The sequence below is a fragment of the Botrytis sinoallii genome, assembly GCF_014898435.1.
Source record: "Botrytis sinoallii strain Bc 23 chromosome Unknown BSIN_011, whole genome shotgun sequence".
Lineage (NCBI taxonomy): Eukaryota > Fungi > Ascomycota > Leotiomycetes > Helotiales > Sclerotiniaceae > Botrytis > Botrytis sinoallii.
Genome location: NW_024066038.1, coordinates 85,637 through 102,314, shown reverse-complemented (window position 1 = coordinate 102,314; position 16,678 = coordinate 85,637). Strand labels below are relative to the sequence as shown.

Genomic DNA, 16,678 nt, shown 5'->3' with positions numbered 1-16,678 from the left:
TTTCGTTTTATAGATGTTAAAGATGTCTAGAGATTAAGCAAAATATGAGATATTTATGTATCTTTTGCATTGGCAAAGTTGAAGCATTGGTGTGATGTCTTGTGGTATATTTAAGATGTGTATTAATCATGTCCTGGATGAGGAATGCAATGATGGGATATTCTATTTCGTCAATCTTTTCTCTAAAGATTCTAGAGTTTTCTGAGATTGTTTTGTGGTTGCTTGTGTGAATGTTCCTGATATATATATAGATATATAGGTATGTCAGGTACATCCATATGTATAGGGACCGTTGAGAATGTTTGTGTAGATACCTACCTAGCACCTACCTACTATTCTGTACTAATCCTGTCCTTCCGTTTCACAAAATATTACCCCACATTGTAATCAATTCAATTGGACACAAATTATACCCACTAACCTAAATTATACTAGCTCTTCGCTTCACAATTCGCACAATCAATCTCAAAACTCTCCATCCAAAACTTTTGAAATTCGTCTCTCTCCATTCCCATCCATCGACAATCGACAACCGCAAGCATGTCTGCCATCAACAAGATCGTGGCCACCAGCCCTTCCCACGCCAACCCATCTGAGCTTGAGAACAGCATCGCTACTGCTCTCTATGACCTCGAGTCCAACACCCCAGACTTGAAGGCTGCTTTGAGACCTCTTCAATTCTCTTCTGCTAAGGAGGTTAGTTAACCATTTTTCTTTTGTCCGTGTGATTAACTCGCAGATGTACTTTCGCTGTGCTCTGTGTATGCTTGCTATTCTCGCAACATTTTCGCACTTCGCAAAATGGGAATGCAGCTTTTATCGACCTTCGATAATTTTACGATTGATGCCGACATTTCGAATTATCACTTTCGTATACCGTATACTAGACGACATTTCATCAACAATTAAACATTGGGTATCGATATCACTTTTTCTTCGAAAGTTTCGAAATATAAACATACGATGGAAAAGGGATATTCTTTGGTCAATTGGAAAAAACAAGATGAAATGAACTTGATGACGATACATTATACAAATTGAGAGTTGGGGATGTCGGTGTTGATGGTGGAATCGAACGGGCTGCGGACCATGTCTTGAGACTGGAGATCGCGAGCTGACTTTAATCAAATTTTAGATTGAAGTTGGCCACGGCAAGAAGGCTATTGCCATCTTTGTCCCCGTTCCTTCCCTCGTTGCTTTCCACAAGGTTCAACAACGGTATGTGTTTCTCCAACTCCATGAGATGTTGGTAACTCTAATAATTGAATAGTCTCACCCGTGAGCTCGAGAAGAAGTTCTCTGACCGTCACGTCTTGATCCTTGCTGGTCGTCGTATCCTTCCCCGCCCAAAGAGATCCAACAGATCCAGAACCTCCCTCACCCAAAAGCGTCCTCGTTCCAGAACTTTGACTGCTGTCCACGACGCTATCCTTACCGATATCGTCTACCCAGTTGAGATTGTCGGAAAGCGTCTCCGCACTAAGGAGGATGGAAGCAAGATCTTGAAGGTTATTCTCGATGAGAAGGAGAAGGGAGGTGTTGATCACAGACTCGATACCTACTCTGATGTTTACAAGAGATTGACTGGTCGTACCGTCACTTTCGAGTTCCCACAAGGAAGCTCCGCTGAATACTAAATTATTCATGCTTTGTTGAAATGGGTTCTCTTTGGAGGGTTACAAAAATGGGAGGCGCAATAGTTAGGCTTTATGAATGAATATCAAAAGCTTTCTGTGTCATACTGATATACCAATTTGTTTTACAATGGAGTTCAAGGATTTTTAGAACTTTATTGTTTGATTGATGTTGTTTGATTTTCGTGTCTGGTGCTTTATACATGTGATGTGATTTGAAGTTCACCTTGACATTGCAGATATTGAAGACATTACCAAGTGCCCACCGCAACGTTCATTAGTATCACCCTACTCTCCCATTCCATTCAGAGCTGTCCCTCGAACAAGAGATACTACGCATCAATCTACATGCATGCATCCCTTTCGCCCTTCTCTTCATCCTCTCATCCTTCATTCCCAACCTCCAGTATTCTCATAACGTACATACACATATATACCCACTCTATTCTATCCTACACATAAACATACACATACACATACACATACAGACACACACACGCATCACAAAAACGAAAAAAAAAAAAAAAAAAAAAGTCAAGAGCTGCATGTAGAGAAAAATCAATCACAAAGATAAAGTCACCACAAGTAAACTCTCGCGCTCGAGAAACATAGTCTATTGATTTCCTTTCCTTTCATCGCCTTCCTTTCTCCAAAGCCATGTAGCCACCATGTATGTAGATATCCCTATCCCTATCCATCTGACCTTTACCAACAATACCACCCATCCATTCCCCTTCCATCCCCCAGCAAACCACTGGCCCCCAGAGAAAGAGATAATAAAAAAGTATTACAAAAAATCAAAGAAATTATATCAAAAAGAAAGAAGAAGAAGAAAAAACAAACGCCCCTGACATGAGAATCCTCGTCTTCTTTTACCTATAACCCTAGTGTAGCCTAATGCCCCTTGAGTAGTATATCCCAAAATCGATCCGATTTCTATGGTATCCAAACATTCCTACCCCGTATCGCCTCAAAACCACCGTCGCCATCGCCATCCATATGATATCCAAAAATGCCTTCCAAAAAGACTCCATACATCGCCCGAAACGAAGAATGAACGCCCGACTACCTCCAGCCTATCACAAACATGTCGTATGACATCGCCCAAGCGTCTACATCCCCAACATAATAACTCAACGAATATAAATATCGCCTCCCTCACCGTCCACCCACCTCCTCCATGCAATCTCATACGCCTCCTCTAAATCCCTCACCCACCTTCTCGTATCAAAAAGTGCACAATCATATCGACTTTCATAGAGTAATCTCCTGAGATCTCCCAATCTCCCTCTGCCTACACCATACCCCGTAGCCGTATCATAGTAAAAGGTTCTGGCGAGTCTTATCGCAAATTCTTCATACTGTGCTTCATCCTTTGAAATGAGCTCCGAAGCGGCCCTTTCACCTTCTTCACTTCGAGGTAATGCGCCTTTGAGAATTGATGCTGCCATGCGAGAGCACATCTTATATTTGTAGCGTGGTAAGGTGAGAAGAGGTGTGCTTGACCAAAGAACATCTGCAGCTGTTGTATGCGCATTACATTCTGGAGTATCGAGGAACAGATCGCAAACTCGTGCTCGGGAAATATGCAAATGTTTGGGCGCTACATCTGTAAACCAAATTCTGGAAGCCACACTCTCTCCTGCCCACTCTCGTGCCGTTGCTTTCAAATTACTTTCACCGAGGTCAGGAAAGCGCAACAGCCAAAGAATTGCTTTTGGTACTTTATCCAAAATCCTCAGCCAAGTACGGAAGGTAGTGGGTTCAATCTGAGAACAATTAGCAGAAGCATCAAGCAAAAGAGGCTGGAAACTGTTTGACATACCTTGTAAAGTTGATTGAAATTCCCAAGAATGATAGCATCGTCAGACAAACTTGGAAAAAGTTCCTTTCTCATCTTCCATCGTGTTGTTTGTTCTTCTTCCCAGGATGCTTGCTGATCCCTTGGTTCCGATTGAGCATGATCACAGCAGAAGAAAGTATCCCTGCAGAATATAATATTCTCCGAATAAACCCAACGATCATCATTGATAGACTGCTCATCCTCAACTTGATCCTCCAAGTCAATATTTCGTCTCCAGGGTCGCAACGTTTCATGTGGAATAGCAGTCTCATCTGCCAGAAGATAATCACACCACTCAGCCCCTAAAGTTCCAGCGAAGCCCATGAAAGACATTTGAATAGGAGCTGGACGTGCAGCAAATACTTCATTACGAGCGCCTCGAGTGTATCCGTTGAGATTCACGAGAATGTGAATATTATCTTGAACAATTTGATTCACTAAGCGATCAGCAGACCATGAGCTGACATCACGAAAAACAGGGGCCTCGCGTTCGATTTGTTGCCTATGAATGGAAGTATCGCTAGCAGTTGTGGCATAGCAAAAGGCTTTTGCTCGTGACGGATTGTGGAATCCAAAGACAGATTGCATCCTAAAAATTTATGAGCATGGTGGTGCAAAGGGAGGTCGGAAAAGAAACTTACAAGTGTGCTAATGGATGATTGTTGAAGTCAGAAGAAACATATCCAATATTGAGGTGAGGTCTTGGAGGAGAGGGGGGAGGAAAGACAGAGCCTTGCATCCAAGGAGATCGCAGCGTAGAGGCTGAAATTCTGAGAGCGTTTCGTTGAGAAATTTGCCGTATATCTTTCGCAGACAATGGGCAAGTGAAAGTATGGAACGGTAACACGGTAGGTGCCGATGGTACCGACAGGCTGCTTGGAAATTGAGGCCGAGGATAAAAACTAGGAGGATATTCCCTTTTCTTGACATATCTGTCTTGAAACCATCGACGAGTGGCACGTTTCGTGGCACGTTCAACCAAACGAACAATTCGAGCCCCTTCCCAGCGATGTCCAGTCCAGGCGCCAAGCGCAGTCTGAATACTTTCTCTCTTCTCCCGCGGCCATTCCCCACCACAATCAGCGGCTTCGAGTTGTCGAAGAAAATGGTTAAATGCTTGGCCCTGCAAAGTTCCACGACCCCAAATCGATCCTTCCTTCAATTGTTTGGCAACAATATCAACAACTCGTTTCATCAGTCCTCCACCATGTTTATTCGGATTTGCTTCCGATATCATTCCATCATCGTCTACATGCCAACGATCTCGTTTACCGCCATCAAGGATAACGCCCCCTCTTCCTTTCCAGTCACATACTGAGTTCAAAGCGTTGGAAAGACCGCAAACTGCTTCCGCGAAATCAGGACTTGCTTTTACCGCTCTCTTGTAGTACACAATCGCATCGCTTGTACGTCCTTGATCTTTGACAGCATTTGCTAAATTTGCTAAAGCAATGTCAAATGTTCCATCGCAATGCACTGCTTTCTCGTACATCTTAATCGCAGCTGGAAGCTGACCGATATCCTTGAGTAGACTCCCCAAATTGGTGTAGAGGTGTGCATGTCTTGAATCCAAGAGCAACCCATAATTATAGTAAGCAAGTGCTAAAGCAACACCGCTACCAGCAACAACTCCAGGTATCGCAGTATTATTTGCGGTGTCTCGAGATGGAATTGGTCGATGAGCTGCGGGTTGTTGTACGCTTGCCAGAAGAATACCAACATTATTAGCTGTTGATGGACTGGGTTGCAACGATAAAGATAAATAATACAGTGCGAGGATGTCTCCGACACCTGTAGGCATTCTTGAAATCCGTTGTGATGTATTATTGGACATGGCATCTTGGAAGATCTTGGCTAAGGACAACAGAGAATTACTGGTAGTTGATATGGCAGCCTTTTGGGCTAATCCTTCGGGGATATATCGAAGACCAGGGAGTTCACCGTTTCTTGCAAATACCAGTGATTTTGACTCCAATGCCTTTTCAGGGGGTAAGAGCAAGGGTGCTGAGCTTGGCGTTGAGGCAGGGTCGGTACGCATTCCAGGAAAACAGTCAAGAGTCAGGCTATGGATTATCCTGCGAATGAGTCCTTGAATTCCGCCAATTCCTTTCCCTGCACTTATGACAACGGCATCCTCAAAAGCTTTAGATGCTGCACTGACATCACCAAGAGCATACAGCATATTTCCTTTAGCATGTATGAGAGCTAGCAGTCGACCATTTTCAGCTCCAGGTATTGCGAATCCACTTGAACCAAACCCAGCCTTTTCAGAACTATCTTCAAGCCTTTCACTCAAAATTGAGCGACGGTCCCTATCGTCGTAGTCAACAACTGTATCAGAAGTGGTACTCGCGAAATCGTGAAACTCTCGGTCAGTACTACTCGAGGTCTCGCTGTAATGATCATAATGATCATCCGGTTTAGGAATCCGTAAAGACCGCTCTACAAATTCAATGATAGCAACCGCTTCCTGACCGCGATGATCACCACATAGAAGACCTATCAGATGTTCAACAGCCTCAAAATAATTAGGACGAAGGTTGACAGATTTTCGCCAGTTTGCCTCTGCTTCATCGCGTCTCTGCAGGCACAAAAGTGTTGCCGCCAGGTTTGAAATTGCTTCCACATGCCTGAGATTAAAGTTAGCTAGGGTGTCATTTCAATGGCGTCTTGTAACGTACCTTGGATCTATAACGATTATCTTCTCATACCAATCTCGCGCTCTATTGTAGTCTTCTAAACCGTATGCAAGACACCCTCCCAATAACATGCCATCGACCCAAGTCCAGTGACTTTCCTCGCAAAGACTAGCAAGAAGATCCAGTGCTTCTTGAGCGTTAGATGTGGGAGATGCTATGCTGTGCTGCGACAGTTGGAAAGAAGGCACGTAGTGACCTGCTCCCATCACTTGATTCATAGACCGCGAGTATCTACCGTCCGATGGTTCCGTGAAGCCATAGGAATTACGGTGACTGAGACTTGGACGATGGCCTCTCAAAGGTGTACCGTCTTGGGAGGGCCCTGGTGAAGAGAAAGTTGAGCTCGGCTGCCTTGGTGGTTTGGGGTATATAACACTTTTGGCATAGGGTTTAGAGCCATTAGATAGCCGATTCTGTCGATTCTCCTTTTTCGTCTGATGCAAATAGGCCAACAGATCTACATAGATAGCATGCGCCCAGGAAAGCGTCTTTTCCTTAAATTGGGCATTTCCAGCCCTACTCAGTGGTTGGATCAGGGTACTCGAAGGATCAGAGAAAACTGCATTGCTGCTGCCACCAATTTGATACAGATTTTGTTGCATAGAATCATATGATTGTGAGTGATCACGCATCCGTGGAAATGATAAATCTCTATGAAGTGGTGGGTTAACGTTGTCGAATTCCGATTGCCGTAAAGGGTGGACCCCTCCAAAGTACTCCGATCCAAGCTTTACATGTTGACAGTCATGGCCTCCATATGTGTGGTCCCTATAAGCCGCGGGCCGGTAGGGAGTGTAACTTCCATCTGGCCAGTACGGGCCGTATAGACCTCCATCGTTTGATGCAGTAGGGCCAGGTCCGGGTTGGTAAGCCGGCTGTCGCGCAGTTGGAACGGAAACCCCAGCCGGTGAGAAATAAGAAGGGATCTGGTGCATAGGTGATACATGGCCCGGGGAACTATAAAAATTGTTTTGAAGAGGGGTAAATGGTGTCCAATTCTGCGACGATAAATTATTTACTCGCTGATCAAGATTATTGAAATTATTTGGCGAATTGAAATTCCACCCAGACCCTGCCATACCATTCGACCCATCTGAGTATGCTGAACCTCCCGAGGCATCAAGTACAACGTGCTTCAAAGCCGGTGCCTTGCTAGACCACTGCACAGGAGTTCCATCATACCCCGCGGCTAGTGTCCCATTTGGAGTTTTCCGCCTCAGCATGTGCTCTCCACCAAAGTCTTGATCTGATATACTGCGACTAACCGCTAGAGGTCTTTGATATTCATTGCTATCGACTGGGTAGGGGCGATGGAGAGGGGTAAGGGTGGAGGAACTGAGATTTCTAGAATTTCGAAATGGTAACGGCGCAGGTCGATCTGCTCTCCCATTCTGAGGGGGAGGTTCGAATGGAGGGTTTCCATATCCAGGAGTCGCGCCCAGGTGCTGCGAAAGATAACGTCGAGCAATTTGAGGATTCATATTTCATTACTTGTAAGTTTAGTTTAGTATTGGGAAAAACAACAAATGGGTATATATTGCAAAAACTTGGGTCATCAAATGAAGTAGGTCGTTGATTCATGAAAACCAAGGTGTGCCAATGCCTGCACGAAGGAGGGGAATTGTTTCTCTGCTGCTCATTTCTGCTTGTCATATGCAGTAGCCCGAGGGCGTAGGTCGTCTTGACGTCGCGGCAATACCGGGTTTCTCTTTGGGGGGCCTTTCCTCGAAGAATCGAAGTAGGGTGGTAATAAGAATAGGAATAGGAATAGGAATTGGAATGGTAAAAATTATTGATGGGAAGCTCTAAGAGTCTTAGGGTCCTACCAAACGGTCGAAGTGGAGCATTCCTTGGGTGCGTAGTGGGTGCGTAGTGGGTGCGTAGTGGGTGTAAGTGGTGCAGTGGGTGCAGTGCGTAAAATGATGCGGATGCGTTGCAAGGCTTATCGTAAGTAAAAACCTTTTGTGTAAAAAATCAATGCAGATGCCAGGGACTGGAGGACGACGAACAGTGGGGAAAGCAGATGCATTCAATAGAGGTCGGTCGGTCGTGAAGCGATAGGCAAAGGTCAGGGCAGAAAAGGGTAATCAGTAAGGTAAAGGTAAAGGGAAAAGGGAAAAGGTCGAATGAGAGCGGGATGAGGATTAATGAAGAATGGCTGATGATAAGTAGGTGGGTAGTTGGAGTCTCTAGTCTCTAGTGCAAAAGAATGTTTCCTTTGAGGGGAAAAGATCTATGATAATGAAATCATTTATTTCTTTTGGGAGAGAGGGGGAGAAAGGGAGCGTTCTGATTTGAAGATTGCAAATTGAAGAGAGAAGACTGAAACTCAAGAGTGAAGATTAAAGTTGTAAGAAGTAAGTTTCGGTTCGGGTGATGATACAAGGTAGGTGGTGGGTAGTAGATAGTAGATAGTAGATGGTGTAGATATATGTTGAGTTTGGGTGGAGGCTTGGATTAATAAAATTGTCAAGGTATAGATGTGGGTTGAGGTAGGTATAGATGAAGGTGTAGGTATAGATGAAGGTGTAGGTATAGATGAAGGTGTAGGTATAGATGAAGGTGTAGGTATAGATGAAGGTGTAGGTATAGATGAAGAATGAATTGTAACAGAGAGATGGGCGGAGAGAGAGGGAGCACCGATGGACGGAGGCAATAAAGAGAGAGGATAGAATAATAAGAATAAGAAGAAGAATGAAAACGATGTGATTACCATACAGATAAATCCCAGGTAGATGGAGATAGAATTTGGTTTGCATAGGTACATACATATAACTTGTTGCCTATCCCATATGGGTAGGTACATAATACATATGTATGAATTAAATCATCTACTCGATCTGTACAGATGTATACTAGGTAGGTAGGTAGGTAGGTAGGTACCTAATATCCAGTTATCCAGTTATCCAGTTATCCAGTTATCCAGATAGTTAAGCCTTGATTGTTGAAATGTTGAAATCTCAAATGCTTCTTTCGGTCAAAAAATAGATGACGGGTATGTAGGGTAAGGAAGGTACTATGTCACTACTACCTACCGGTACATATTACTACAGTACCATATTACCATATTACCATCTCATATATCCATCCCCATTACACGGATAATCAAAAAAAACCCAGACAGGCTTTCAAATCGTATTAACTTCATTAACTCGGATCCAATCCTGCAGGAAATGGGAAAAGAAGGCAAAGCACAGATAAAGAACAAGGTTTAATTTCAAGGAATTGATCCAATCATGCTCAAGAGAACAAGGGCCATGATGGCTGAAGCGCCTCTCAGCTTCTTTTGGCTTGGGGTACCACAAGTTCACGACGAAAAAAAACCCCTTCATGTCTTTCTTCGTGCGTCAGCAGGAGTCAGCGTAACATACAAACGATTCTTCATCCAAGGACGAAATATCTAGGTAGCAACTTTAGAATTCAAAGCAAGAAATGTGATAATGAAGCAAAAACATTGAAATGAAAGCTTTGATATCAAATTCCAAAAGGTGGAATCGATTTACTCTATGAATTCTAATTCTTTCAAAGGTTTGCATCTACTGTTTACACCACAATTTCAATAAAATAAAACTGCATCTACTCGGTCAAAATCAAAATAATGGCACCTCGGCGCCGTAGACTGCCATTCCACCCCCTCCACCCATCATCAACCATTTTATGCACTACCCCTGTTGTGATCATCGCTGCGCAAACCAATGAGTTGATATTACAGCCCAATTGGCACCAGTACGCCGAAGCGTATAACTACTATCTGTCAAGATGAGTGAGTATGCAGTCACAAACATGAAGCGAACTTTGAAATAGCCGGACAAATCAATTCATATGTGAATCAAAAATTCATAAACAGTTACAACCATTTCGGAAGAACGATATGCTGTGGTGACTAGCCGGACAATTGCTTTCTTGGTTTCCAAAGCTTGCTAAAACCACGAATCGAACCATCCAATAAAGGGGAGGAAATTATCGACTCGAAGCCTTGACAAGTATTGCCGGTCTCGTCGTTAGGGGGTGTAAAGATGATTTGCTGGGGCGTTTGACAAATACTGCCAGCTAGTGCCAGTATCGAAGCGTCCCTGTCGAGGATATATATAAATATTCTCGAATACTTTCTTGGCATCCTCTTGGGCATTCTCATATATTGGGACATTCACATCAATTCACGCGTAAGTTAACTGTAAATCGAGGAATCACCATGTATGAGATAGCAGATTGGTTTGTTGAATCATTGACATTGCTCCCCCAGCCTATTGTGAAGTATGTAGCCCGTGAAACATTGCGATTAATGAAGTAAATTTTGATTTATTCCTCAGGAACTAATTTACAGGGTTAGCAAAAGAACGGAAAAAGAATTCCTCTGAAAAAAATACTTACTCTCGATCTCTCCAGACTCGATATCGTCGCTAACATCCTTTGGACTTCTTCCATCAACTTGGCAACCAACGGAGTAAGCGGTACCCAAGATCTCCTTGACGGTACCCTTCAACTCCTTTGCGAGAGACTTGAATCTCATAGTTCTGGCGATCTCGATAACCTCATCAAGAGCAATTGACTTGCTGTGCTTGATGTTCTTCTCCTTCTTGCGGTCACGGGGAGGCTCCTTAAGGGCCTTGATGACGAGGGAGGAGGCGGATGGGACAACGGAAACAGCGGCTTGACGGTTTTGGATGGTGAGTCTGACGGTGACTCTCAATCCTTTCTACACAACACATATTCATCAGTTCTCGCTCCCGATTGCTATTCGTTTCTGCGGATTGTGCATACCCAGTCTCCAGTGGCCTTTGCGATATCTTCTCCGACTTTCTTTGGTGACAAACCAAGAGGACCGATCTTGGGAGCCAATGCTGAGGAAGCACCGACTTCACCACCAGTGGCTCTCAGGTGGCTATTAAATTATCGTTAGCATGACTTCGGCTGTGAGATGATACATCGAGGTTCGCAATTCGTATGTTGATCGTGGTGAGGAATTTTGATGTATTTTTCTCGTGTAGGTTACATACATGATCTTGATCTCATTGGGGTCCAACTTTGGAGCTAAATTTAACTTGTTAGTTACAATGAATTATCGTATCGATGATATGTGGTGGGCTCTTACGCATGGTGACTGTGGAATGGAATCGGTTTGGTGGGAATGGTGTCGACGATTGATTCTGTTGAGATCAAAATTCACAATCTGTAGAAATTCTTCAAATTGGTATGTGTGGAAAACTTTCGGTTAACTAGGCTAGTCCGGTTTAAGGCAAGGTTGACGTTGTTGATCCAGATGTATGTGTGCCTAATATACAAGGTCACAAAAATACAAGGATATGGATTACATCAACTACGACAAACCGCAGGGTTCATGGCCAGGCGTAAGGCTGACTACTCAGATATGTTATGCTTGAGTTACCTATAGCTAGGTAGGTAGTAGAAGATGAATGTTACAATATTGTTAATAACAATCAATCACCTCAATCAAAAATCACACAACTGAACCATTATTTAGATGATCTAATAGCTATTATTGTATACCTAATCAACATCGCAATCAAGTCAACGAAATTCTTGGATCAAATCTCATCGCGAAACTGCGCCACCAACGCTTCAAATGCCCCCCAGTTCTTTTTGGTAGAAATACTCCTCATCAATTCGTTCCGCTTACAGCCAATCTGTGAAAGAAAAAAGATGGGTTAGTTTTGTGCACTTTAGGATACAGCTTAGAGTGGAATAACTTACTTCATGAGATGATCCATGAAAGTTTGTAAAGAGACGTCGTCAGTAAAGATCGTTTGTGCTGTTTGAGCTCCCACTCCGCCATATGCACCCGTAGTATGTGTAGTAGATGGATTCAGTTTTGATAACAAGAAACGTGCTTGAGAACCACCGGCATCACAAACGATGAAACGCGGCAAGGGAAATCGGTCGGTAATCAAATCCTACTTGAGTCAGTATACTGTGTATCCAAATTCGTGTGACTTATAGCACTTACTCTGGCATCCTCCTTTGGTTGTTCCAGAAGTGATGCAAAATTCTCATATCCTTCTTGATCCTGATAGCCTGCTTTCCTCCATTCTGCAACGGTCTCTCCGTGGAATATCAGGATGTGGAAGAAAGTATCCAAAAGAAGAATATGAGTTGGTTGGATGGATGTAGAATCGAGTAGTACAGGTTGGCTACCATCTTGGTCGAATGTGTACGAGTCCAAAGTGGGCTGTATCATGATCAAGGAGTTACTAACATCCTCATGGTTGAGTACATGTCTATAGAATGCAGTCTCATCAGGTGAGTTGTTGAACACTTGCAAGAACTGACTTCTCCTAAGATGAAACATGAATTGAGGGTAAAGTGTAAAGTTCTTCTCGAGTCTGAAAGACGATGGGTCATCCTTTCGATAATCGGCAAATCGCGAACACAGACGGATAAGCATTCTATCCACCCATCGTAAAACGTCTGGTCCATCGTCAACTTCGGCTTTAAATACAGCAATTCTGGACATCAAAACCGCAGCAGCTTCTTGATCGAAAGACTGAGCAATCGCAGGATCTCCAGCTGGTCCACTCAAGTTGCGAGAAATTGTTGTCACACGGAGGTGGAATTGGCCTGAGGAATGCTGATAGTATGTAAGGAATTGCATCATTCCCTTTGCTTGGGCTTGGTGTTGAGCAGGACCAGCTTGACCAGCAATTTCGAAGTATATTCCGTAGCTAGAATTGGGGTCAATACCGCACATCTTCCATGAACAAGTATTGCCAATACCGCATTCTGTTTCTCCAACAGAAGTCGATTTCTTGTTCAATGAAACCGCGTGACCGATCAAACCAGTTACTTTCAATTCTTTGGTAGTCAAAACTTCTAAAGAAGCATTGAAACCCATCAGCAGGTTATCATCACCATCTTTCTCGAATACACGGACGAATGATTGTTTGAACATAGACGATGTGAAACTATCTGTCAAGATCATATGACCACCAGTCGAGTTTGAGAGGCCCTTCATTTCAAGGAGACCGACTTGATCTAGACATCCAGCAAATATGTCTATTATGTGACCATTATGTGCTGTTCTCTTGGCCAGGTTGTCATAGAACTGTATTCGTTAAAACTGACCATGGAAATTAATCGAGAAACATACCTTGAGAGCCTTCTTATAATACTTGATATTATCTCTGTCGATATCATGATGAGATCTAATTGGCTCCCTCAGTTCAGGACCAACCACTAAACCTGGACCTTCGGTAGCAGGTCCTCCTGCGAATAGCATAATACGGCCACCAGCATTCTGGAACGAATTCTCTAACAGTCCAACTGCTACGCTCAAAGCCACACCGGTACATCTTAGGTTTCTTCTGTCATTTGCGACGGGCCATGGATCCTTTTGTAGTTGCTCGAGAGCTTTGGTGAGCTGGAATTCGCATTGTTGGACAGGTAGCAGGAATCGAGCGGCGGGTCCCATTGGCGGCATTGGTTTACCAGGTTGCGGCTGTTGCATTCCAGGCCTCAATCCAGCCGCCGAAAGTCCAAGCATCTCCTGAATTTGCTTGGCAGTGTAGTCCTTGCTACCTCTAAACACATATGATTTTGGACATTCTGTGTAACCAATTTCGTGTACTTGCGCCTAAATTCAGAGGGTTAGTATAGAGCTGCAAAGTTGGGGATGCGAAAATATTCATACCATGGTTCCAAATGTAACTAAGCCAACCAATGCGTTTTCTGGCAGAAGACTCAAGCTCATCACAAGAGATTCCTTGAGCGCAGATAGACTATCCTCCTCTTGACAAGTGTCCACGACATATAGGAAAATGGGAGGACTTGGAGCTGGCCGTGAAAGTCTGTACTCTATCGTGGTATTTGCAGGATGAAGTTCGGGAGGAATTTGGTTGGGATTTATATCTTTATAATGAGGTGGGAGAGGATTTCGAGATAAGCAGAATGGGCAGATCCAAAGACGTGCTCTGACATCCACTTGACTATTGACAATGAGCTCAATTCGGAATTGTACTTCCAGTGTAAGACTTACCAGAAGGGGTTCAACACTGATCTACATGGCTGCTTGCAGATAACTGGCTCAAATTGTAAGAGTGGTGTATCCGGCTTCTCTTTAAGAGGTGTATAGAGTGCGCCGATGGGGACAACAAGCCTCGAGGCTTCCTATAATATATAAGCTCTTGTACCCCGCGGAGTAGAATCTGTTTGACGAACCATGCGAGAGCTTGGGAAAACATTCCAACTAAGTCGAACTCCATCACGATCCTCCACTTCACTCCATTGCTCCTTCAAAGCTTCAATATCCATCGTGCGCAACCCTTGAAGCTGGATATTATGTATTTGATAATCGACTGGTAGGAATGTGGGACGAACGAGAGCGGTCTGGGACAAAGTGGCAAATACCCAGATGCTGTGCGATCCCCAATCAGTAGAAAATCAGGAAGTGAAACGAATCAAAAGATTCTACTTTTGTTGCAGGAGAATGTGTTTTTGAGGTTTTGTTGTAAGTATCGAGGCCTCGTGGGAGATAATGCCAGGTAGTTGTTGACTTACCTAATCACGGTCCTTTCACAGGAAATAGCCGAATGACAGGTAGCCTCGCCGGGAATGTATCAGACAAATATCATCCATCACTGACAGTAGAAACTCCTATGAGATGATATTGCACATACATACATTCTTACCCCAAATTTGATGATCCTAGAATCAAATGATTTTGGGAAGATATAAATTTCCTTATGGATAACATTTTGGGTCACAGCTTGGTTCTGAAGAGCAAAGTATAACATTTCATTTCTATTCTCATGCTTGAAGAAAATTGGGCAGCCAGGAAGGAGCGTGCCAAAAATAATGTTCATCATCCTAGGTATGTACCATCAAAGAGGTAGATGTTGTTATTTAAGACAAAAATGCAAGTCACTGCACTCTTACCTAGGCATCGATCCATTTAGGCCTTATGATTATGGTAAAGATTCATATTTGTGTGAGCAACGAGCGTGCATTACATAAATTCATAGGTAGGTTACAGCAAACCGATGCAGTTTAATTCAATACATATCGCTAAGACAGCTGGAGAATTCGGATGTAATTCGGGTATTATCTCAGTTACAGTATTAACTTTTGTAGATGATTCTAGGTAAACAAATCTCTGAAAATTAATACAAATATCTGGCCTCCACATCCTTCAAGCTTTAGATCAAATTCAACGTTACATGTTCAATTCTATAAAGCCAGATGCACCTCTGCCGAGCCACACATTAATCCTTCTTTCCGCCAATTGGGAGACCTTCTGTGAGACCTTCAAAACCTGAGAAGCCTGGGAGACCTTTCGAAGAACCTTCGAGACCTTCGAGACCTTCCGAGAAACCTTCTGAAAGATCTGAGAACTCTGAGAAATCCGGCAAATCGAAACGCTTCTCAAGATCTTCACGTTTCTCATTATCCAATCCAGATTCAAGAGATTTTCGGGCCTTAGATTTGCTGGCAAGTTCCTTCTTTACAATCTCGAACTGCGCATCTACTTCACTCCCGAGCGCCTTGATCTTCGGTTGGTGGGGAGATGTGACCTTTTTCTGGCAAGTATTGTATAAACCGTCTACATTCTTTTGCAGTTTCTTAATTTCCGACGCAAAGTAAGTTGCATATCGGGTATTTTGAATCATGCTTTTCTATTCAAATTTGTCAGTACTGCATTCTAGTAATCATCTCAATCCACTGTCCGACAGAGCTGTCGTAGTGAAAAAAAGAGAGTATATGACAAAAGTGTTCAAGAGAAACTTACACGTTCTTTAAGAGCTTTTGAGATTTCTAAGAATTCGGGAGTGAGGTGTTCCAAAGCAGCTTCAACATTCGCGCTTTCATCCTCACTCATAGGTCCCGATTGGCTCGCAGCCTTTTCGGCCGACTGAACTGAACTGTAACAAGTCTTAAATTGCCTATAGAGTTTGATGGATTCGAAGACTCCGCCCTTGTAGTTTTGGCACATCTCTGTGACTTTGTGACCCTCGTCAACAACATTTTTGATCTTTTGACTGACATATTGAGTTCTAGATTCAAGGGGGACAGAGACATCACGCTGGTTGATTGAGATGGCATTTGGGCTTGGGGTAGGACTCGCAAGTGCAAGAGGTGCCAATAGCAGAGTGGAAATGTATGAAAAACGCATCTCGTTTGTTATGGGCGGAGTTATAGATGGAGAATTGGAGTGTGATGGAAAAGTGACCAAGAAGAGTTCTTACAGGAGAATCAGTCATGGATATAAATACCTACAGAAACAGCCAAGCCGCTTAGCTGGGCATGACATATACGATAAATTTAACCATGATCGAGTATCCAGATATCATACGGGTACATCTTCCAAGGGCAGTGGCAGCCGCTGGTACACGTTTTCATACGCATCTAGATTACAATGGCTCGAGAAGCTAACGATCTAGCTTTCCGAGAACCGGATAGAAGGAGCGACTCTACCTCATCGAATAAGAATTGCGCAAAGTTGAAGTTTATTAGAGAGAGATATCAAAGTAGGTAACGTTAGTTTTATCCAA

The 16,678-nt window shown here is 43.4% G+C and overlaps 5 protein-coding genes across 5 annotated transcripts; 1 reads left to right on the top strand and 4 right to left on the bottom strand.

The window, feature by feature from the left end:
• Positions 1-540: 540 nt before the first annotated feature.
• Positions 541-1,637, top strand: EAF02_006699 (uncharacterized protein; the record flags this gene model as incomplete). The annotated part of the gene is made up of 3 exons (XM_038902747.1): positions 541-696; positions 1,136-1,218; positions 1,271-1,637. 3 exons carry the CDS (start codon positions 541-543, stop codon positions 1,635-1,637), a joined length of 606 nt encoding a protein of 201 aa, XP_038757068.1.
• A 1,130-nt stretch (positions 1,638-2,767) lies between these two features.
• EAF02_006698 (uncharacterized protein) lies at positions 2,768-7,657 on the bottom strand (the record flags this gene model as incomplete). Its single annotated transcript, XM_038902746.1, has 4 exons — positions 2,768-3,403; positions 3,460-4,066; positions 4,119-6,107; positions 6,159-7,657. 4 exons carry the CDS (start codon positions 7,655-7,657, stop codon positions 2,768-2,770), a joined length of 4,731 nt encoding a protein of 1,576 aa, XP_038757067.1.
• A 2,818-nt stretch (positions 7,658-10,475) lies between these two features.
• On the bottom strand, positions 10,476-11,272 carry EAF02_006697 (uncharacterized protein; the record flags this gene model as incomplete). Its single annotated transcript, XM_038902745.1, has 5 exons — positions 10,476-10,489; positions 10,548-10,872; positions 10,938-11,058; positions 11,174-11,207; positions 11,269-11,272. 5 exons carry the CDS (start codon positions 11,270-11,272, stop codon positions 10,476-10,478), a joined length of 498 nt encoding a protein of 165 aa, XP_038757066.1.
• A 524-nt stretch (positions 11,273-11,796) lies between these two features.
• Positions 11,797-14,441, bottom strand: EAF02_006696 (uncharacterized protein; the record flags this gene model as incomplete). The annotated part of the gene is made up of 7 exons (XM_038902744.1): positions 11,797-11,821; positions 11,889-12,088; positions 12,142-13,236; positions 13,282-13,764; positions 13,822-14,116; positions 14,167-14,297; positions 14,349-14,441. 7 exons carry the CDS (start codon positions 14,439-14,441, stop codon positions 11,797-11,799), a joined length of 2,322 nt encoding a protein of 773 aa, XP_038757065.1.
• Positions 14,442-15,391: 950 nt separating this feature from the next.
• EAF02_006695 (uncharacterized protein) lies at positions 15,392-16,299 on the bottom strand (the record flags this gene model as incomplete). The annotated part of the gene is made up of 2 exons (XM_038902743.1): positions 15,392-15,802; positions 15,916-16,299. The coding sequence occupies 2 exons, from the start codon at positions 16,297-16,299 to the stop codon at positions 15,392-15,394; spliced, it is 795 nt and encodes a 264-aa protein (XP_038757064.1).
• Positions 16,300-16,678: the final 379 nt, after the last annotated feature.